General features: G+C 37.2%; 1 protein-coding gene across 1 annotated transcript in view; it reads left to right on the top strand.

The window, feature by feature from the left end:
- The window catches only part of LOC128656400 (titin-like), a 491,015-nt gene that overhangs the window by 329,737 nt on the left and 136,186 nt on the right, over window positions 1-25,092 (top strand). Inside the window, exons 85-89 of the mRNA XM_053710280.1 lie at window positions 881-1,129; window positions 1,534-1,788; window positions 4,918-5,163; window positions 9,671-9,925; window positions 24,526-24,783. Of these exons, the coding sequence (XP_053566255.1) occupies window positions 881-1,129; window positions 1,534-1,788; window positions 4,918-5,163; window positions 9,671-9,925; window positions 24,526-24,783 (1,263 nt within the window). The remainder of the gene's footprint in view (window positions 1-880; window positions 1,130-1,533; window positions 1,789-4,917; window positions 5,164-9,670; window positions 9,926-24,525; window positions 24,784-25,092) is intronic.

Below are 25,092 nucleotides of genomic sequence, written 5' to 3'. Positions count from 1 at the left end.
TATTCCATCAGGTTGATTTCTGTCCGCGGCCTCAGAGCAGGCTGACAAGTTATGGAGCAGCTGTCTTTAGACTGCTGCTTCATAACTCTTGTTTCCTGTGAGCCTGAAGGCTTGCCAGAAACAAGGGGCATCAAGGTCCATACGGAGCTTGATAAATCAGCCCCTAGGTATCACTGTAGTACTGAAAAAGGGACCTGACACACAATAATGGAATAGAATAATAACAATGTTTTATTATGAACTTAGTGCAATAACATAAACTAAGCAGTGATTACAGTACAGTAAAACAAAGCAGTGATTAAACTTATAGATGCATTACTTATCTTCGGGTTTTAAATAAGGCATTAATATAGCAGCGTACAGTGGCACACAAGCAGGTCATCACAATAGCTCAATAGAGTCATCATAATTCAGTAGAATATAGGCAGCTAATCTTACAAATGTTTTATGAAACTTCTTTCCAAGATTTTACACAGCAGACTTCCCTGCCCCCTTAGCAATTCTAATAAGTAAATGTACAGTTTAAAAGGCGCATCTAAATAGCAAAATAAGAGTTTTTCTTGTAACAAGTAAATATTCTTCAGCACTTTCTGTCTCTTGGAATGTTATGCCCCATCTTTCTAAATTCTAGATCAGAACATCTGCTATGAGAACAGAACAGAATGCAAATGTAACGTATTTCTTAAAGGCAATACTCTTAAAGGCATATATCAGTTAAAGGAATATGATATAAAGCAAAAGTTTTAAAGATAAACTTCTAATACATTAACTGTTTGATTAATTATTTGTGAATGGAATCATGAAAAGTTTCCAATCCCTTACACAATAGAAATTTTAAGTTTACATATTGTTCTATAACAATGTGTGTTTATTGTTTCAGTACCTGGAGAGGTCAATGGTATCACAGCTTACACCATCAACACCAAATCTATATCTTTGAGATGGCAGCCATTAGAGGGAATTGATATTTATATTATAAAAATGGCAGACAATTCAACATTCATTAAAACAGTAACCGTGCCATTCATCACAATTGAAGATCTGACCCCTGGGAATTATTACACATTTCTGGTTTCTACTCAGCTTTCTGGTTTACAGGGGGAAAGTGTTTCCTTTTCTCAGTATACTCGTGAGTATATTTTTAAGTGAACTACAGCTATTTTTAGTAGATATGTTTGTGAAAATATATTCCTAATTTTAATATGTAATATAGATTTGAATACAAATTTTACTTAGATTTATATTGAGATGTATAAATGTACAAACCTATGTTACCTGAAAGTTAAGTAAAACCTTTACAAAGTATTGATCAGTGGAGGTTCTATGGGAGTGCTGCTAAGCTAATCACCAGTTTAGATCATTAGTCTAACAGTCCCAATTCTCATAGCTGTCACAATTTTGCAAGTCAGCTTTTTATGCACTGTACTAAAGATTAGTAGAGTACTAGATGACACACAAATACAAATCAAAGCACAACATGTTTTTTTGTAGTTCAGAGGACATCTGGATAAATTATAAATATTCTGATTACAGGACCAGCCAGTGTGTCATTCCTTGAGATCTCTAAAGTAAACAGCACCTCACTATATGTGAGTTGGCTGCTCTCAGAAGGCAACAGAAGTTCTTATATGGTAGAAGTTTTGGGAGATCAATCTCAGAGTTTCAATGTGGGATCAGAAGCAGTGACTATTACAAACCTGACCAGTGAGAGCCAGTACACAGTGAGGATCTCTGCAGTTGCTGGAGAGAACGACCTAAGAGGCAGCAGCAGTGAGATTTCTGTCTTATGTAAGTTTTTTTCTTGTGTTAATAATTATTAATGTTCATAATCATCTTAAGCATGTAATATTTATCAAATATTCATTTTTTAAGACCTCCCACCTTAGTTCTATTAGAACAGGGTTGCCCAAACTAAGGCCATACGTATTGTTTAATAAGAAGGAAAAATGTACTAGATACAGACATATGGTAAATAAAACAGGAATGCATGAAGTCTTTTGTGCTGTTGCCAAAGGTGGCTGAAGATAGACAACTCTGGGACCAGGATTAGGCTGAAACTCAAATTTAGTGAGACACTTTGAGTGTTTAGTTTTTAAGGGGATCCACTAGATGCTGCAGCTTTCTTTGAGTAATGGGGACATGAGATGGAGGGTAGGTAGGAGGCCAATATTACTAGTAGTAGAGAGTTGCTTACTGCAGGGTGTCTAGTGGTTGCTTGCTGTAGTTACAAGCAGTTAGAATATCAATATTAATAGTATTCAATATGTTTATGGAATATGAACTATTTGTGTTGAGGAGGCTTTGGTTAGGGTTAATAATTGTGGGGTGCTGGTGTTGTTAATGTTAATTGCAGTACTGGAGTTGGTGCTTAGGTGTTAATTGATCTAGTGGAACTGATACCGTTATAAGACTTGTGCTTTTTGTTGCTGGGGTCAGAAGTTCCTTATTGGTATGGTTATTGCAGCAATCTGTTTTTATTTTCACAATGTCACTAATTAAAAATGACTAGATTGTGATACATTCACAAACTGGAGTCAGTATTAAAAAATTGTTGTCACAGCAGTTGTTTTAATAGAGTTTTCATTTCAGAGAATTCAACGAAATTAGAAACCACCAAAGTTTCTTTCAAAACAACTGTCAAATGTACTTCTATTATCAATTGTGCTTCATTCTCCTGTTATCCTTTGCTAAAGTAACAGCATTGCACTTGCATCTAGTTAGCGAATCACAAAAGACAAATGTGGACAGGCACCAATCAGCAGCTAACTCCCACTAGTGTAGGATTTGTGCATATTCTTTTTTAAATAGGGATACAACGAGCACAAAGCAAGTTTGAAAACAGAAGTAAATGTAAAAGTGTCTTAATATTACATTCTCTATCTGAATGATGCAAGTTTAATTTTGACTTTCCTCTGCCTTTAAAGTCACACAGAAATGATTAGAAGCATTTTTACACTACATTTTCATTTCTAAAAATGCTCCAGAAGAAATCTATTATGTGTTCTGTGATAGCTTTTCTCATGCATGTGGCTCTGCTCTGTAAGCCATGTGTTTATTCATCCAGTGCTCAGAGTGTCATTGATATTACTGTCTGATGTCACTTGGAACATGTGCTTGTATCAGCCGTGCCCGATGCCTGGCTTACCTGTGTATGCTAGAGGAGCAGTGTGCACCGGAGATCACAGAGTGTATGATAACTATGTTAGAAGCAGTTTTGCAAGTAAAGGTGTATTGCAGATATTTCTAGTATTGTTTTAAACATACTGCTGTGCAATACAGATTGGTTTATATGCCCCTTTTTATTAATAAGCAGATTTTTGTTTTCTATATTTTAGATCTTACATGTTATCAGTCTTTGGAAATTAAAGCTGAAATTGACAAGTCATGTAGTTCACCTCTCCAGTCATTCTAGTTGAGTAAACTAATGCAAAAAAATCTATAGATGTGCAGCTAAACAGTGTCAGCTAAACAAGAGTAAGGCAAAATGTCTTAATGTGAAAGTGCTACTGTAATTAGATCCATAAACAGGGAAAAAAACTTTTGTGACAATAATTAAATACCATCTAACCGAAGTTAAAAAAATTAAAGAAATAATTAAATGTATCAAAACTGGCAGTACACTAATCTAAATTGCAAGCAATTTGTCACAAAAATGACATAGATATGGGAATTAGGCAGACATGAAAAATACAATACAGAAAGTGAAATTATGAAAACAAATCAATAGACTGAAAAAAATCCCAATTAAAAAGTACTAAACTGGTAGTGTTTAGTGATAGAGAACAAATGATTATAGCAAAATGTTCCAGTAATGTGCAAAATTTGGTCCACTCTACTTTAAAATCCTCTGGGTTATCAAGGAAGACTTCTGAAAAAAATGATACAAAAAAAAAAAAAGGAGCCCAATAGTGTAATACATTCTATATACTCACAAGGCTTATAATATCTTATATATGTCATTGCAGGTATAGTAAGAAAAGTAGCAGCTTCTCAGTTCAATCCAGTGATATATTATTCTATTTGTTAAAGTACAATGGAACCAATCTATGTTAGAGGGATGGGGTGATATAATCAACTTTTCCCTTCATTTTGTATAACTGTACAAGTGATATTTTCACTAAATAATGGTTCACCACCTAAAGGAAGCAAACACTTTCACCAAAAAGAATAGGTATGGCGCTCAACACTTTAAAGGACTTCACAGTACACAGACTCATTTTCTATCATCAAATGTTGGAAATATTTTTGTAACCTAACATTCATTTCAAGAGCAATATCATTTGAAATAGAAACATGTCAAGACATCTTGTCTGCATTGTGAGGTACCTAAAAGAATTTTAGAAAGTCAAGCCCTTTAAAGCATGCCCATTCCTATAAATTATACACTATGGGCTCCAGTTATCAAGATGCTTATGCAGTTTTTTAGCATCTTTGGGCGATCTTGCAGCCGATAGTTAAGAAGGATTAAAACCACCCTGGACAAGTCTGACCAGGGTGATTGACATACCCTGCTCACGCGATTGGCCTCACGTGAGCAGAGGGCAGCATTGCACAAGCAGCCGCTTGTGCAATGTTAAATACAGACAGTGTACTGCTGCTTGCTGGCAGCAATGCCGGGCCGACAGGTTTGCAGAAGCAAACCTTGTCTATCCAGCCGTTGTTAAATGGGGCCCTATGTATGCATTTTAGCAAACATACTTCATAGTATGCATGTAGTTCTTCCCTTTCTAGGAAAAATACATAGCAGTATTGAGGCGTAAAGTATAACAATAGATCACATCATGACTGGTAAGTGCGTCTGTGTGAGGGTGTAGGGTATAGTACCAACATACATGTAAAATCTTTTTGTTTACATTTTATTTAATAATTGTCTTGCAATAACAGCTCAACTAGTTTCATGATATTTGTCTTTCCCAGTGTCACAGATCCTCAGTTCTACAGATATTTCCACCAGGTCAGTGTTCCTGGTATGGGAAGCCTTGCTAGGTGTGAATGTTTCCTACAGAATCTCTGTGAATGGATCCCAACCAAACATGACGACTGAGAACTCAACAGCTGTACTTTACAATTTGATACCAGGGAATTTCTATTGGATTCAGCTTTCAGCATATCAAGGATATAATTTCTTATTTGGTTATGGAAGTGATATCTTCCTATATACAAGTAAGTAAAAAGCTAGATTTATCAGCCTTATTCACTGTTTTAGTGGGAGATTTGTTACCATGTTCAGATACCTAGATAGCAGTATTTTAACACCAATCCCATAAATGTCATGGCAGATCCACTTGTCACCCTTTTTCATCTACTGTAGAAATATATACTTTTTGAACATTGTCATTCATTTATCTTTATGATGATCTTCTTCCTGTCATGTCTTAAGAATTTTAGATCATCCATACAGGGAGTGCAGAATTATTAGGCAAATGAGTATTTTGACCACATCATCCTCTTTATGCATGTTGTCTTACTCCAAGCTGTATAGGCTCGAAAGCCTACTACCAATTAAGCATATTAGGTGATGTGCATCTCTGTAATGAGAAGGGGTGTGGTCTAATGACATCAACACCCTATATCAGGTGTGCATAATTATTAGGCAACTTCCTTTCCTTTGGCAAAATGGGTCAAAAGAAGGACTTGACAGGCTCAGAAAAGTCAAAAATAGTGAGATATCTTGCAGAGGGATGCAGCACTCTTAAAATTGCAAAGCTTCTGAAGCGTGATCATCGAACAATCAAGCGTTTCATTCAAAATAGTCAACAGGGTCGCAAGAAGCGTGTGGAAAACCCAAGGCGCAAAATAACTGCCCATGAACTGAGAAAAGTCAAGCGTGCAGCTGCCAAGATGCCACTTGCCACCAGTTTGGCCATATTTCAGAGCTGCAACATCACTGGAGTGCCCAAAAGCACAAGGTGTGCAATACTCAGAGACATGGCCAAGGTAAGAAAGGCTGAAAGACGACCACCACTGAACAAGACACACAAGCTGAAACGTCAAGACTGGGCCAAGAAATATCTCAAGACTGATTTTTCTAAGGTTTTATGGACTGATGAAATGAGAGTGAGTCTTGATGGGCCAGATGGATGGGCCCGTGGCTGGATTGGTAAAGGGCAGAGAGCTCCAGTCCGACTCAGACGCCAGCAAGGTGGAGGTGGAGTACTGGTTTGGGCTGGTATCATCAAAGATGAGCTTGTGGGGCCTTTTCGGGTTGAGGATGGAGTCAAGCTCAACTCCCAGTCCTACTGCCAGTTTCTGGAAGACACCTTCTTCAAGCAGTGTTACAGGAAGAAGTCTGCATCCTTCAAGAAAAACATGATTTTCATGCAGGACAATGCTCCATCACACGCGTCCAAGTACTCCACAGCGTGGCTGGCAAGAAAGGGTATAAAAGAAGAAAATCTAATGACATGGCCTCCTTGTTCACCTGATCTGAACCCCATTGAGAACCTGTGGTCCATCATCAAATGTGAGATTTACAAGGAGGGAAAACAGTACACCTCTCTGAACAGTGTCTGGGAGGCTGTGGTTGCTGCTGCACGCAATGTTGATGGTGAACAGATCAAAACACTGACAGAATCCATGGATGGCAGGCTTTTGAGTGTCCTTGCAAAGAAAGGTGGCTATATTGGTCACTGATTTGTTTTTGTTTTGTTTTTGAATGTCAGAAATGTATATTTGTGAATGTTGAGATGTTATATTGGTTTCACTGGTAAAAATAAATAATTGAAATGGGTATATATTTGTTTTTTGTTAAGTTGCCTAATAATTATGCACAGTAATAGTCACCTGCACACACAGATATCCCCCTAAAATAGCTAAAACTAAAAACAAACTAAAAACTACTTCCAAAAATATTCAGCTTTGATATTAATGAGTTTTTTGGGTTCATTGAGAACATGGTTGTTGTTCAATAATAAAATTAATCCTCAAAAATACAACTTGCCTAATAATTCTGCACTCCCTGTATAACCAGTTATTATACTTTGATATCCCTCCAATATGCATGCATACTCCTTACCTATTCATAATATGTTATATAGATAGGTGACATATGTGGCACATGGAAACCCTACACAGGATATCACATGGCATGTTACAAGGGCTTTAAGCATACAAAACAGGATTTAGAGAAGTGGGTGGAGTACTAGATATGTGATGATGCAGTCAGATTACTGCTCAAAAAATGATGAGTCCTCTCTTTATGTATCATATTATTTTTTATTTATAGTTATTATAATAATCATGTATTTATACATCTTAGTAATTTTATAAAATAGGTTTGGTAGTGTTGAAGTAGTAGGCATGATGATATTGCATGTTCAAGCAATGTGCTCTGAAAGTGGAGTTGATAAAGTTTACAGAAGCTCTTTGTTTATATTAATTAATTATTTTTTCTTCCTTTTAATATGTTTCCAATGATCCATTATAACCGCAGGAGTGCATTATAAAGTATGCAAACATCTCCTTTCCATTTGAAACAGTTGCTTTTGCCTGTTGAACATCTATAGTAAAAATATGAATATATGAATACTGCAGTATTCTCTACTGACATACTACCTAAACAAGAGTCAGCACAAAAAATCTAACCCCCCAGTTGTGGTGAGAGAGAGAGATTTTGAATTTGAAATAGATGGTTTTACTCACTGAAACCTCACTCACAAGAAACATTTCAATACCTAACTATTGGACTTTATGTACAGTTGCAAGAAAAAGTATGTGAACCCTTTGGAATGATATGGATTTCTGAACAAATTGGTCACAAAATGTGATCTGATCATCATCTAAGTCACACCAATAGACAATCACAGTCTGCTTAAACTAATAACACACAAAGAATGAAATGTTGCCATGTTTTTATTGAACACACCATGTAAACATTCACAGTGCAGGTGGAAAAAGTATGTGAACCCTTGGATTTAATAACTGGTTGAACCTCCTTTGGCAGCAATAACTTCAACCAAACGTTTCCTGTAGTTGCAGATAAGACGTGCACAATGGTCAGGAGTAATTCTTGACCATTCCTCTTTACAGAACTGTTTCAGTTCAGAAATATTCTTGGGATGTCTGGTGTGAATCGCTTTCTTGAGGTCATGCCACAGCATCTCAATCGGGTTGAGGTCAGGACTCTGACTAGGCCACTTCAGAAGGCGTATTTTCTTCTGTTTAAGCCATTCTATGGCTTTGGGTCATTGTCCTGTTGCAACATCCATCTTCTGTTGAGCTTCAGCTGGTAGACAGATGGCCTTAAGTTCTCCTGCAAAATGTCTTGATAAACTTGGGAATTAATTTTTCCTTCAATGATAGCAATCCGTCCAGGCCCTGACGCAGCAAAGCAGCCCCAAACCATGATGCCCCACCACCATACTTCACAATTGGGATGAGGTTTTGATGTTGGTGTGCTGTGCCTCTTTTTCACCACACATAGTGTTGTGTGTTTCTTCCAAACAACTCAACTTTGGTTTCATCTGTCCACAGAATATTTTGCCAGTACTGCTGTGGAACATCCAGGTGCTCTTGTGCAAACTGTAAACGTGCAGCAATGTTTTGTTTGGACAGCAGAGGCTTCCTCTGTAGTATCCTCCCATGAATTCCATTCTTGTTTAGTGTTTTACGTATTGTAGATTCGCTAACAGGGATGTTAGCATTCGCCAGTGACTTTTGTAAGTCTTTAGCTGACACTCTAGGATTCTTCTTCACCTCATTGAGCAGTCTGCGCTGTGCTCTTGCAGTCATCTTTACAGGACGGCCACTTCTAGGGAGAGTAGCAGCAGTGCTGAAATTTCTCCATTTATAGACAATTTGTCTTACTGTGGACTGATGAACAGCAAGGCTTTTGGAGATACTTTTATAATCCTTTCCAGCTTTATGCAAGTCAACAATTCTTAATCGTAGGTCTTCTGAGAGCTCTTTTGTGCGAGGCATCGTTCACATCAGGCAATGCTGCTTGTGAAAAGCAAACCCAGAACTGGTGTGTGTTTTTTATAGGGCAGGGCAGCTGTAACCAACACCTCCAATCTCATCTCATTGATTGGACTCCAGTTGGCTGACATCTCACTCCAATTAGCTCTTGGAGATGTCATTAGTCTAGGGGTTCACTTTTTCCACCTGCACTGTGAATGTTTACATGGTGTGTTCAATAAAAACATGGCAACATTTCATTATTTGTGTGTTATTAGTTTAAGCAGACTGTGATTGTCTATTGTTGTGACTTAGATGATGATCAGATCACATTTTATGACCAATTTGTGCAGAAATCCATATCATTCCAAAGGGTTCACATACTTTTTCTTGCAACTGTATATATAGAGAATACATAAGCAGGTCTGCGTTTCCATCAACCTAACCCCATTTAAATGGAACATCTCTTTGAGAACAATGTAAGATAGTTTAATAAACAAAACCAGCTATTTCAAATAAAAACATACATTTAATTCCCTGCAGCAAATACTGTATAATAAATAAATGGGAAAGCATTAAGGGGAAACAAGTTTTACACTACATTGTCCCTTAAATGGTGGAAATGTTTTCTGAGTATGTATTATTCTTCTAAAAAGAAGTATGTCCTTGCTATGGGGTATGCACTTGAATATGTTACAATGATATATATTTATATATTTATTACTAATGCAACTCTTACTTGAAATATATGATTTACTTCTTATTGTGAACCTAGGGCCAGAGATGGTCAGGGACGTGCATCTTGGAATTATATCTACTAGCTATATCGACGTGAGCTGGCTGCCACCAGATGGTGCCCACAGTTTTTACGAGATTGAGGTCTCAGGGGATTTAAGAAAGATACTAAACACAACTTCTGAGTCACTGAGGATTGAAAACCTAACACCTGGGAACAAATACACAATAAAGATCAAGGCAGTTACTGGGAACTATGTACAAGGAGATACCTCTGTAACATCCTTTTATACCAGTAAGTACAGAAATTAAACTTAAATGTTATCATTAATTGTGTGCTTGGATTATAGTAAAAGTACAAATCAACAGTATAAATGTACCTGTTTAATGGACTTTGCTTAGTAAAATACATGCAGACACACACAAATTTTTTATGTGTGTGTATATATACTGTATATACTGTATGTGTGTGTGTATATATATATATAATATTTGTTTGTTCTCAGTCACAAGATACAAATGTATGCCTCATTGAAAGACTGAATCCCATGATCATTAAAATAATATTAAATCATATTGGGTTAGATTACAAGCGGAGCGCTATTTATTTCTTCTGCCTTCATGCTAACGGCTATTTGCGCACGTCGTGTAAGCTTTCATTCTATTGGCTGATTTAAATTTGAAAATGAAAAACAGCCAATAGAAATGAAAGGGTACCCCTATATAAAGGCAGTACCTCACATTCAAAATTCAGTGTGCAGTGGATGATCAGATGAAGAGGACGTCGGGGAACGGAAGATGGAAGAAGATAGATGAAGATAGAAGACCTAGGCTTTTTTGGGGTGTTTTTTAAGAATAGGGTTTTATTTGTGGGCAGCAAAAGAGCTATAGGGCACTTTCCTTTCTAAATGCCCTTTTAAGGGCAATGCCCAACGAAATGCCCTTTTCAGGGTTATTTTTAGAGTAGTATTGTTTTAGATAGCTTTTTTTTGGGGGGGTGGCGGCTTACTTGTATTATAGATTGGGTTTGTATTTTTTGCAACGCTTGTATGGATTTGAGCAGAAAAACAGTGCGATCATGTTAATGCTCCTTGTGCTAACGATAGCGCACCACCCCTAATCTAGCCCATTGTGTGTTAGAGTGCCTACATATTTAAATTAAAACTTGTACAAAGAGGATCAAAAAGTTTAATCGTCTCTGCTGTCCACCACTTTCAAGCCTTTGTTGTCTAAAACTACCTGGGCATTGTACAAATTATATAATTTATAAGTGGGACTTGATAACAGTAAAACAAAGTTGTTGTTGCTTTTTCTCCCCAAAATTCTAATTTTTAAAACTAATTTGGAATCCCAGTACTGAACTCTTAGACAGACCAGTAGTAACCTTTGCCTCCAATAAAACCACTCCAGTAATTTGTGCAATCTGATCCTTTTGCTAACTTGTTTCTACCCATCTGACTATTCTTGAGGCATTGAAGCTATTTATTGTGTAGAACTTCTTCAGATACTTTACTGAAATGTAGATAATCTACATTCTTGCACTGCCAACAAATATCACTTTAGTAGCTAGTTTGACAATATCTCCCCTTTGTTGATCCTACAAGTTAACAAAACTACCATGCAGAATATAAATATAAAAGTTCCTGGAGCATTTTTTGTTAAAAGAAAATAGTTGCTAGGTGCTAATGGATAACATTTTACACATTCCAGAGTAAATGCACCTGCACTGTATGTTAAGGAATACACAGCCCTTATTTGCATAATTAACAAAATCTTCTTTACAAGGGCTGCATATACTGTATTTCCTCAAGATAGGGCTTTATTCGTTCTGGATTGTTAGCTATAGTTGCTGAGAATAAATTACTTTTTGTGGAAAACAGCAACATATACATTTAAGTGTGTATTATTATTTGTATCCCTTCATTTCCTAAGCCATTTCAATCTATTTATATATGGTTAACTGATACAGGTACAAATCAACAAATCTGGAATTTCCAAATCAAAACTTATTCTGAAATCTAAACATTTTAATATTTAAAAAAAAAATCTAAAATTTCTATTTTTCCTGCCTATAAGTCACAATCTTTTCTACCTGTGTATTTGGTTTAGAAATAAAACTACATTTGCAATTATCAGCTGTATTATTGCGTGTAAATCTTGCCTAAATGATATAAGATTTTGTTGTTTACATTTGGTTTCCCCTCTCCAAACTGTCCCATTTTACAAATACAAATATTCCATAATATTCCGTCCCATCTTTGGTTCAGAACCTGGGTAGAGCTTGCTGATTGGTGGCTAAATGCAGCCACAAATCAGCAAGCACTATCCAGGGTACTGAACCAAAAATGGGCCGGCTCGTAAGCTTACATTTCTGCTTTTTCAAATAAAGATACCAAGAGAACGAAGAAAAAATTATAATAGTAAATTAGAAAGTTGCTCAAAACTGCATGCTTTCTCTGAATCCCTTTAATGAAGATGTGAGTGGGAGTAACACCATACAAATATTATATTATTTTTAAAATTATTCAAAATTCTGGTTTGCTAGAGGTCTGAGTTTACTTATTTTGGCAATTTATGCATGCTTGTACTCTTGTCCAAACTAAAAGTAAAATAATAATTAAGGAACACACTTAACATAAAGGGCCAGATTTATTAAAGTGCGGGTGGACATGATACAATGTAGTGTATCATGTCCGCCACACATCGATAAATGCTGACAGCCTACTCTGTCTGCTTTTATCACTGCACAAGCAGTTCTTGGGAACTGCTTGTGCAATACCGCCCCCTGCAGATTGGCGGCCAATCAGCCACTAGCAGGGGGCGTCAATCAGCTCGATCATATAGGAACGGGTGGATTGAAGACCGCAGTCTCAGAGCAGGCGGACAAATTATGGAGCAGCGGTCTTTAGACTGCTTCATAACTGCTGTTTTCGCACAGAAACAGGGGTATCAAGCTCCATTTGGAGCTTGATAATTCGGCCCCAAAGAGTCAGATTACAAGTGGATCTCAAAAGGGGTTTATCGCTGGTCAGTGGCGTATTTAGGTTTTGTGCTGCCCTAGGCACTCAGAATGCTGCTGCCCCCCAACAGTTTTAGGCCTTTTTTCCCCTTAATAATTTTTGGGTCAGTGTGTAAAATATATATATATTTTTTTAATAATTCAAAAGAAAATTATCTAGCAAAACACTTGCATCTCATACCATTTTCTCCCTGAGAGAAGGGAGAGAAAAGAAGGGGAGGGGAGAAAAGGGAGGGAAAGGAAAGAAGCGAGGGAGAGAGAGAGAGAAGAGAAAATTGGGAAGGGAGAGGAGAGAATGGGGAAGGGAAGAAGGGACCGAAAGAAAGGAGTGAAAGAAGGGAGCAAGGGAGAGAGTTGAGAGAAAGAAGGGAGGGAGGGAAAGAAGGGAAAGAAAGAAGGGAGGGAGGGAGGGAGTTGAGGGAGGAAGGGAGGGAGAAAGGGAAAGAAGGGAGAATGGAAGGGAGGGAAAGAAGAATACACTTTGGAACAATCACTGCCCTTCACATGCAACAACATACAGTAATTACCATCATCATTCAAGTAATTAAACTTTTTAGGTGTCCATTTACTATTTACTCCGTGGGTTTATGAATGCAGAGAAAGCTATCTATTAGTAGCTAACATACATTAGCGCTGAGAGTTTATGATCAGACATCACATGAATGCAGATAAAGCTATCTATTAGTAGTTAACATACATTAGCACTGAGAGTTTATGATCAGACATCACATGAATGCAGATAAAGCTATCTATTAGTAGCTAACATACATTAGCACGGAGAGTTTATGATTAGACACCACATGAATGCAGATAAAGCTAGCTATTAGTAGTTAACATACATTAGCACTGAGAGTTTATGATTAGACACCACATGAATGCAGATAAAGCTATCTATTAGTAGCTAACATACATTAGTGCTGAGAGTTTATGATTAGACACCACATGAATGCAGATAAAGCTATCTATTAGTAGCTAACATACATTAGCGCTGAGAGATTATGATTAGACATCACATGAATGCAGATAAATCTATCTATTAGTAGCTAACATACATTAGCGCTGAGAGTTTATGATTAGACACCACATAAATGCAGATAAAGCTATCTATTAGTAGCTAACATACATTAGCGCTGAGAGTTTATGATTAGACACCACATGAATGCAGATAAAGCTATCTATTATTAGCTAACATACATTAGCGCTGAGAGTTTATGATTAGACACCACATGAATGCAGATAAAGCTATCTATTAGTAGCTAACATACATTAGCGCTGATAGTTTATGATTAGACACCACATGAATGCAGATAAAGCTATCTATTAGTAGCTAACATACATTAGCGCTGAGAGTTTATGATTAGACACCACATGAATGCAGATAAAGCTATCTATTAGTAGCTAACATACATTAGCGCTGAGAGTTTATGATTAGACACCACATGAATGCAGATAAAGCTATCTATTATTAGTTAACATACATTAGAGCTGAGAGTTTATGATTAGACATCACATGAATGCAGATAAAGCTAGCTATTAGTAGCTAACATACATTAGCACTGAGAGTTTATGATTAGACACCACATGAATGCAGATAAAGCTATCTATTAGTAGCTAACATACATTAGCGCTGAGAGTTTATGATTAGACACCACATGAATGCAGATAAAGCTATCTATTATTAGCTAACATACATTAGCGCTGAGAGTTTATGATTAGACATCACATGAATGCAGATAAAGCAATCTATTAGTAGCTAACATACATTAGCGCTGATAGTTTATGATTAGACACCACATGAATGCAGATAAAGCTAGCTATTAGTAGCTAACATACATTAGCACTGAGAGTTTATGATTAGACACCACATGAATGCAGATAAAGCTATCTATTAGTAACTAACATACATTAGCGCTGAGAGTTTATGATTTGACACCACATGAATGCAGATAAAGCTATCTATTATTAGCTAACATACATTAGCGCTGAGAGTTTATGATTAGACATCACATGAATGCAGATAAAGCTATCTATTAGTAGCTAACATACATTAGCGCTGATAGTTTATGATTAGACACCACATGAATGCAGATAAAGCTATCTATTAGTAGCTAACATACATTAGCGCTGAGAGTTTATGATTAGACACCACATGAATGCAGATAAAGCTATCTATTAGTAGCTAACATACATTAGCGCTGAGAGTTTATGATTAGACACCACATGAATGCAGATAAAGCTATCTATTATTAGATAACATACATTAGCACTGAGAGTTTATGATTAGACATCACATGAATGCAGATAAAGCTAGCTATTAGTAGTTAACATACATTAGCACTGAGAGTTAATGATTAGACACCACAAGCTGATCTAAGCAGTGCACAGATGCATCCAGTCTGTTAGTTACTAAGACCTGCAATAAGCACTGCGCTTGCAGACCCACCACAGCTGACAAGGAGAGGCAGCATATCGGCACAAGGTCTTCTCCTCCAGAATTCCCTTGTAAGCATATCCCCGGGCAAGTTTCTCACCAAGAACGCTTCCACTGCAAAAATACAGGTGTCTCTAAATGAAGCAACAGTTTAAAGGAGCACTGCCTGTAAAGAGCGACCATAATAATCAGCGCACGTGCCTTGTCTTCTCTGTAAAAGCCTGCACTTTATCTCTCACTGCACTGTGTGCTGGCTTTTAGAGAGAGGATAGGGCAGATGTGCTGCCCCTCACAAATCTGCTGCCCTAGGCACCGGCCTTGTTGGCCTAGGCCATAATACGCCCCTGTCGCTGGTGTTTGCACTCGTCAGGCTTATCGCTGGTATTACGAGTTGAAAGTAATTGCAATTGCTTGAGCATAATCGTGATTTATGCTAGAATGATTACCACAACTTCAGAGTTCTGGTTAACTGTTTCGTGAAACTATACAGTTTTACAAAACACATTAAAAATACATTACAAGGTACAGTTACACTCATAATAACACTACCTAACAAAAATTATTTAAAAAAAAATATTGCAAAAGTTATAAGGGCTCAAAGGTAAGATCTCAAATATGAGACCTCAGGTGTTAGAAAAAAAAGGTAGGCAAAGTGCTTTAAAGGACCAGTAAATACAGTAGATTTGCATAATTAACAAATGCATGATAAAAAGACAATGCAATAGCACGTAGGGCTTGATGATTGAAAGCTCTCTGGGCTGGCGACATTATTAAAGAATGCTCACCAGTCCTTCTATTTCACTGGTGGAATGATCTAAAGCCACCTTTTTACCTTGAAAACAGGGTGTCTCGCTAAGAGGCGTATGCTGCATTTTTTAATGAAAAGTGCACAATAAAATTTGTATTTAAACATTTGAACCATTCACACAAAAAAGCAGGGGAAAATTGTATTCCTAAGGTGAATCAAAAATCGTAACACAATTCTTCACCAAAAATGTTATTTTAATAAAAACGTAAAATTTGTATGTAATTTACACAGGAATAAATTGTATTAAATATGCACAGCGTAAATCTTAATTGTAGTACACTGGATATGCAACAATCACACAGAAATTTGTACTTATATATACAAAATACAAAGCGTTATTGTTGTTTTTTGTAAAATGTGCTGAACATGGGCGTTCCATGGGCATACTGTACATAAAAATGTCTCTATAATCCCAGCGTAATTTTGTAAAGATTGTCGCACTGCAGATCTCACAGATTTTTCTTACCAACTAAAAGGTAGCAAGTTTTTCTCAAAACACTAAGGCCTAGATTTGGAGTTCGGCGGTAAAAGGGCTGTTAACGCTCCGCGGGCTTTTTTCTGGCCGCACCATAAAATTAACTCTGGTATCGAGAGTTCAAACAAATGCTGCGTTAGGCTCCAAAAAAGGAGCGTAGAGCATTTTTACCGCAAAAGCAACTCTCGATACCAGAGTTGCTTACGGACGCGGCCGGCCTCAAAAACGTGCTCGTGCACGATTCCCCCATAGGAAACAATGGGGCTGTTTGAGCTGAAAAAAAACCTAACACCTGCAAAAAAGCAGCGTTCAGCTCCTAACGCAGCCCCATTGTTTACTATGGGGAAACACTTCCTACGTCTGCACCTAACACTCTAACATGTACCCCGAGTCTAAACACCCCTAGCCTTACACTTATTAACCCCTAATCTGCCGCCCCTGCTATCGCTGACACCTGCATATTTTTTTAAACCCCTAATCTGCCGCTCCGTAAACCGCCGCCACCTACGTTATCCCTATGTACCCCGAATCTGCTGCCCTAACATCGCCGACCCCTATATTATATTTATTAACCCCTAATCTGCCCCCCACAACGTCGCCGACACCTGCCTACACTTATTAACCCCTAATCTGCCGAGCGGACCTGAGCGCTACTATAATAAAGTTATTAACCCCTAATCCGCCTCACTAACCCTATCATAAATAGTATTAACCCCTAATCTGCCCTCCCTAACATCGCCGACACCTAACTTCAATTATTAACCCCTAATCTGCCGACCGGAGCTCACCGCTATTCTAATAAATGTATTAACCCCTAAAGCTAAGTCTAACCCTAACCCTAACACTAACACCCCCCTAAGTTAAATATAATATTTATCTAACGAAATAAATTAACTCTTATTAAATAAATTATTCCTATTTAAAGCTAAATACTTACCTGTAAAATAAATCCTAATATAGCTACAATATAAATTATAATTATATTATAGCTATTTTAGGATTAATATTTATTTTACAGGCAACTTTGTTATTATTTTAACCAGGTAAAATAGCTATTAAATAGTTAAGAACTATTTAATAGTTACCTAGTTAAAATAATAACAAATTTACCTGTAAAATAAATCCTAACCTAAGATATAATTAAACATAACACTACCCTATCAATAAAATAATTAAATAAACTACCTACAATTACCTACAATTAACCTAACACTACACTATCAATAAATTAATTAAACACAATTCCTACAAATAAATACAATTAAATAAACTAGCTAAAGTACAAAAAATAAAAAAGAACTAAGTTACAGAAAATAAAAAAATATTTACAAACATAAGAAAAATATTACAACAATTTTAAACTAATTACACCTACTCTAAGCCCCCTAATAAAATAACAAAGCCCCCCAAAATAAAAAATTCCCTACCCTATTCTAAATTAAAAAAGTTACAAGCTCTTTTACCTTACCAGCCCTGAACAGGGCCCTTTGCGGGGCATGCCCCAAGAAGTTCAGCTCTTTTGCCTGTAAAAAAAAACATACAATACCCCCCCCCCAACATTACAACCCACCACCCACATACCCCTAATCTAACCCAAACCCCCCTTAAATAAACCTAACACTAAGCCCCTGAAGATCTTCCTACCTTGTCTTCACCATCCAGGTATCACCGATCCGTCCTGGCTCCAAGATCTTCATCCAACCCAAGCGGGGGTTGGCGATCCATAATCCGGTCCAGAAGAGGCTCCAAAGTCTTCCTCCTATCCGGCAAGAAGAGGACATCCGGACCGGCAAACATCTTCTCCAAGCGGCATCTTCGATCTTCTTCCATCCGGAGCGAAGCGGCAGGATCCTGAAGACCTCCAGCGCGGAACATCCATCCGGACTGACGACTGAACGACGAATGACTGTTCCTTTAAGGGACGTCATCCAAGATGGCGTCCCTCGAATTCCGATTGGCTGATAGGATTCTATCAGCCAATCGGAATTAAGGTATGAATTTTCTGATTGGCTGATGGAATCAGCCAATCAGAATCTAGTTCAATCCGATTGGCCGATCCAATCAGCCAATCAGATTGAGCTCGCATTCTATTGGCTGATCAGAACAGCCAATAGAATGCGAGCTCAATCTGATTGGCTGATTGGATCAGCCAATCGGATTGAACTGGATTCTGATTGGCTGATTCCATCAGCCAATCAGAAAATTCCTACCTTAATTCCGATTGGCTGATAGAATCCTATCAGCCAATCGGAATTCGAGGGACGCCATCTTGGATGACGTCCCTTAAAGGAACAGTCATTCGTCGTTCAGTCGTCGGTCCGGATGGATGTTCCGCGCTGGAGGTCTTCAGGATCCTGCCGCTTCGCTCTGGATGGAAGAAGATCGAAGATGCCGCTTGGCGAAGATGTTTGCCGGTCCGGATGTCCTCTTCTTGCCGGATAGGAGGAAGACTTTGGAGCCTCTTCTGGACCGGATTATGGATCGCCAACCCCCGCTTGGGTTGGATGAAGATCTTGGAGCCAGGACGGATCGGTGATACCTGGATGGTGAAGACAAGGTAGGAAGATCTTCAGGGGCTTAGTGTTAGGTTTATTTAAGGGGGGTTTGGGTTAGATTAGGGGTATGTGGGTGGTGGGTTGTAATGTTGGGGGGGGGGTATTGTATGTTTTTTTTTTACAGGCAAAAGAGCTGAACTTCTTGGGGCATGCCCCGCAAAGGGCCCTGTTCAGGGCTGGTAAGGTAAAAGAGCTTGTAACTTTTTTAATTTAGAATACGGTAGGGAATTTTTTATTTTGGGGGGCTTTGTTATTTTATTAGGGGGCTTAGAGTAGGTGTAATTAGTTTAAAATTGTTGTAATATTTTTCTTATGTTTGTAAATATTTTTTTATTTTCTGTAACTTAGTTCTTTTTTATTTTTTGTACTTTAGCTAGTTTATTTAATTGTATTTATTTGTAGGAATTGTGTTTAATTAATTTATTGATAGTGTAGTGTTAGGTTAATTGTAGGTAATTGTAGGTAGTTTATTTAATTATTTTATTGATAGGGTAGTGTTATGTTTAATTATATCTTAGGTTAGGATTTATTTTACAGGTAAATTTGTTATTATTTTAACTAGGTAACTATTAAATAGTTCTTAACTATTTAATAGCTATTTTACCTGGTTAAAATAATAACAAAGTTGCCTGTAAAATAAATATTAATCCTAAAATAGCTATAATATAATTATAATTTATATTGTAGCTATATTAGGATTTATTTTACAGGTAAGTATTTAGCTTTAAATAGGAATAAGTTATTTAATAAGAGTTAATTTATTTCGTTAGATAAATATTATATTTAACTTAGGGGGGTGTTAGTGTTAGGGTTAGACTTAGCTTTAGGGGTTAATCCATTTATTAGAATAGCGGTGAGCTCCGATCGGAAGATTAGGGGGTTAATAATTGAAGTTAGGTGTCGGCAATGTTAGGGAGGGCAGATTAGGGGTTAATACTATTTATGATAGGGTTAGTGAGGCGGATTAGGGGTTAATACATTTATTATAGTAGCGCTCAGGTCCGCTCGGCAGATTAGGGGTTAATAAGTGTAGGCAGGTGTCGGCGACGTTGAGGGGGGCAGATTAGGGGTTAATAAATATAATATAGGGGTCGGCGGTGTTAGGGGTAGCAGATTAGGGGTACATAGGGATAACGTAGGTGGCGGCGATTTGCGGTCGGAAGATTAGGGGTTAATTATTTTAAGTAGCTGGCGGCGACGTTGTGGGGGGCAAGTTAGGGGTTAATAAATGTAATACAGGGGTCAGCGGGGTTAGGGGCAGCAGATTAGGGGTACATAAGTATAACGTAGGTGGCGGTCGGCAGATTAGGGGTTAAAAATTTTAATCGAGTGGCGGCGGTGTGGGGGGACCTCGGTTTAGGGGTACATAGGTAGTTTATGGGTGTTAGTGTACTTTAGGGTACAGTAGTTAAGAGCTTTATGAACCGGCGTTAGCCAGAAAGCTCTTAACTCCTGCTATTTTCAGGCGGCTGGAGTTTTGTCGTTAGAGCTCTAACGCTCACTTCAGAAACGACTCTAAATACCAGCGTTAGAAAGATCCCATTGAAAAGATAGGCTACGCAAATGGCGTAGGGGGATCTGCGGTATGGAAAAGTCGCGGCTGAAAAGTGAGCGTTAGACCCTTTAATCACTGACTCCAAATACCAGCGGGCGCCCAAAACCAGCGTTAGGAGCCTCTAACGCTGGTTTTGACGGCTACCGCCGAACTCCAAATCTAGGCCTAAGAATACTTAATACCCTAATATAAAAACACATGCATTCAAAAATATAGGCGTATATAAGATGCTATACGCAGAAAGAAGCATAAGGTGATTTATATTGGCTGCAGGATTTAATTTTTAAAGTGCACCACCTTCTCACTGCTTACTTCGCTCTAAGGAGCGAAGTGTCCCTATCCATCAAGGTCAATTACTTTCAATAGGAGCCATCTCGCCACTTGCTGGGGCTGCCCCTTTTGTTATGATCATTCCACCAGGGCAGCGCTGCGAGAGTTGGCAAGAAAAACTAGGTTTGATCTGGTGAGCCTTATATCATCGTCCCCTTAGTCTGAACATCAAATGAGAAGTAGACTTTTTTCTAACAAGTTTCAAAGTTATGTCTATTTCCACTTCCACTGCACCATGTGACAGCCATCAGCCAATCACAAATGCATATACATAAATTCTGTGACATCTTGCACATGCTCAGTAGGAACTGTTGACTCAAAAAGTGTAAATATAAAAAGACTGTGCACATTTTGTTAATCAACGGAAATTGGAAAGTTGTTTAAAATTGCCTGATCTATCTTAATCATAAAATTTTAATTTTGACTTGTGTCCCTTTAACATAGACATACAAGCATATACATCTCTAAAGATATATACTGTGTGTATATATATATTGGAGCCCTTTTCAGTTAAAGTGAATGTCAATTTTGATGCTAAAGTGCCCGGTTTTTAAAAATTTGATTCAAATCTGGGGCAGTTTAATTAATCAAAATTTACATTTCACTCCTGTTGAGAAAAAAAAACTTACCTTTTAATCTTCACAGAAATGATGGATAGGTCATCCTCCAATCACGGCTTCCCCCCGGGGGAATCAGTGTCTGATTCAACCCCATGATTGGAGGAAGCCGTATTCCTCATTTTAGACCCAGGAAGAGGCTTTGCAACGGGTGGAGGAAGCTGGAGCTGCTGTGAAGATTAAAAGGTAATTTATTTTCTCAACAGGAGTGAAATGTAAATTTTGATGAATTAAAGTGCCCCTGTTTTTAATTGAATTTTTAAAAAACGGGCACTTTAGCATAAAAATTGACATTCACTTTAAGTAGATGAAAACGTGTAAAACCATATTTATGCAATATTCATAAAAATAAAGGTTTTAACTATGTATTTACTGTAAATATTTTATGTTCCAAGCAGAATATGTTCTATGTATTTAGAAATAGATATTCCTATATATATATCTGTATATATCTATACATATAGATATAAATATATATTGTACCAAAAAAACATGAGATATACATAAAAATATGTATTTTTGAATAAATAGAACATATTTTGTTATATGAAGAACATTGGAATGTGAAATATTCATATTTTCATGTCAGGTTAGCGCACATGAGAATATGCAATCGGTTTGCGTGAGAGTGTGGTGTTTTCTCTACTTTTTTTTTTCTCAATTGACTTCTATGGGGAAATACTTGAATGAGCAAGCAATATTCTAACCGGCTTTTTGCGCTCTTTGGGTTAGCACCTGAGTGAAAGCGGTTTAATACAAGGGCAACCCGCTTACTTCTAGCACAATTAATGCTTGAGCGGGAGCATTAATTTGCGCTCCAATTTTAATCTGGCCCAATATATTTGTACTAGAAAACACATATAGATTTTAATATTTTGTTTACACTGACCTGGTTCAACCATTTATTTGGATACTTGCAAATTTTTATCTGATTAGAGGATCTATGAGTGCCAACAAAGCAGCAAGATTAAAGTGATGGTAAATCCTAGAATTTGTGAAACGCTAGGATTTGCCATTGGAACAAATAAAGATGAATTTCATTCATGAAGTATAAAAGACTTCTTTCTGAAAGCTCCTTTATTTGTTTGCAGCGTTCGCTGCACTGAGCTGCTAAGGCATCCCAAGCAGAATGCAATTTGATTGAGTGGTGCGATTTCCACCTCTTAGCCAATAGCCGTGCAGGAAAACACATAACAAATAAAACATAACAAATAAGACACATAAAAAACCGAGGAGCTTTCAGCATGAAGTATTTTATACTTCATGAATGAAAGCCCCTTTTATTTGTTCCAATGGTAAATCCTAGCGTTTCACAAACGTTAGGATTTATCATCACTTTAAGCTTCTCTATAGCAGCAGTGTTTGCAACTTTGTATCATTGCAAACACTGCTGCTATAGAGTTCTAAAGACACATACACACTCTTAAAGTCCTGTGAGTCCACCTAGGTTTACTCTTCAGCAAAGGATGCCAAGAGAACAAAGCAATGTCTTATAATATTAGTAAATGACAAAGTTGTGTAAAAATGCATGCTCTATCTAAACCATGAAACTTTAATTTTGACTTTAATGTCCATTTACCTTCCTTATTTGAAGATGAGACCACCATGTATCAAATGACAATCACATAACAGCTAGACCAATAGTATTTGGTTCTTTTCACATTGCATCTCTTGGCTGCTCACAAGTTTTTGTTGTTTTTTTTTGGGGGGGGTGTGGCAACTGAAATTTCAAGCATGTTGAATTCACTTTTTAACAAACAAAGGCCTAGATTATAAGTGGAGCACTAATTTAACGTGCGCCCGTAAATGGACAAATTTGTCAGCGTTAAATAACCACCATTACAAGTGGCTGGTTATTTGTCAGCGTTAAATAACCACCATTACAAGTGGCTGGTTAATGCTACTGCGAACTCACGGTAGCACTTTGTGCTAAGTGGAATTAACTAGAGGTCAGACCTCTGGTTTATTAAAAAAGTCTCCCAATTGCCCCCCAAATAAAGTGTACATTTCCTTTACGAAAATAAAAAATATGACCATCTTTTTTTGGAAAAAAAAAAAAACGCAACAAAGAAGTTATAAGGGGTTAAAGTGAGCAATGTGGGATGTAAAAAAAAAACGGCACTGTAAGTGCTTTTACATTGCGGTCTATGGGGACTTTGATTATACTATTAAAATATATGTATATGCTTATATACATATATATTTATGTGTTAATATGTGTATATATACATATAAACACATAAATATATATGTATATATTTATATACATATATATTTAAAATATGCTGCCCAACAATGTGCGACTTACCCTCTTCACTGTGCTAGGTTCTGCTCCATGTCTATCGGCATCAGAGCAAGGCTCCCATTGGAGCTTATGGAAGTGTGCATGCGCTGGTATTACGAGTGGAGCACAAATATCGAGTTTGTGAAAGCACAATTTTGCACTCCACTTGAATTCTGTTCATGCTTGCAAAAATGCAAGATGCATCCTCATTACAAAATGCATCCTCATTGTTATTCCAAAAATGGATGCTCATTGTTATCGCCAAAAATAAAATGCATCCTCCATTATTTATCCCCAAAAATGCATCCTCATTGTTATCCCCAAAAATGCATCCATATTGTTTTCCCCAAAAATGCATCCTCCATTATCCCCAAAAATGCAGCCTCATTGTTATCCCCCAAAATGGGTTGTTCAATCATAATCATGGAGTACAAAAGAATAATTACACACGTTACCTATTAGCATCACTACCTGCTATCAAGAGGGGCCAATCAATATAAAGACCCTTCAACCTGTAATGTAATCACTAAACCTACAAAATCACCATTTTGTTTATTATTAATTGTGCACATTTAGTTGTTGGATTATGAAATTGGGAGTTTAACAACTCAGATACTGATTATGTGTTGTTCTTGCGAGAACAGATTTGAGCTTCAAGAGTATTAATAGCAGAAACAATTTGGGATTGTGATCACTAGAAAAACACACTGACAAAACCGGTCAAAGTTCAGAAATCAATATCTACTTAAAAGGAGAATTGTGATCAAACCTGTTGTGTTATACAAATAAGTAATTTTTGTATATTTCTTTTTATTTTACAGAACCTGCAGCAGTTAAAAACCTATTAGCATTTGCAATCACCACACATTCAATATCTCTGACCTGGGAACCTCCAGAGGGAAACACAAGTTCTTATCTGATTCAAATACAGGGAAATTCAAATGTCACAAAAAATGTGACTTTAACTTCTGTTACAATTGAAGATCTGACATCTGGGAATTATTACACATTCCTGGTCTCTGCTCTTGTTGGTGAAGATAATGTACAGGGGGATAGCAAAACCATATCTACATACACAAGTAAGTGTCAGTCAATAATATTGGATTTACTCTAAAATACTTGCAAACATGTCATTATTACTTTTAGTATTAAAAGATAGGTAAATAATTTTACCTTTAAAGGGACAGTCAACACCAGAATTGTTGTTGTTTAAAAAGAAAGATAATCCCTTTATTACCCATTCCCCAGTTTTGCATAACCAACACTGTTATATTAATACACATTTTACCTCTGTAATTACCTTGTATCTAAGCATCTGCTGACTGCCCCCCTTATTCTTTTGACAGACTTGCATTTTAGCCAATCAGTGCTCACTCCTAGGTCACTTC

Source organism: Bombina bombina, chromosome 4 (genome assembly GCF_027579735.1).
Source record: "Bombina bombina isolate aBomBom1 chromosome 4, aBomBom1.pri, whole genome shotgun sequence".
NCBI lineage: Eukaryota > Metazoa > Chordata > Amphibia > Anura > Bombinatoridae > Bombina > Bombina bombina.
This window is presented reverse-complemented; position numbering and strand designations above follow the sequence as displayed.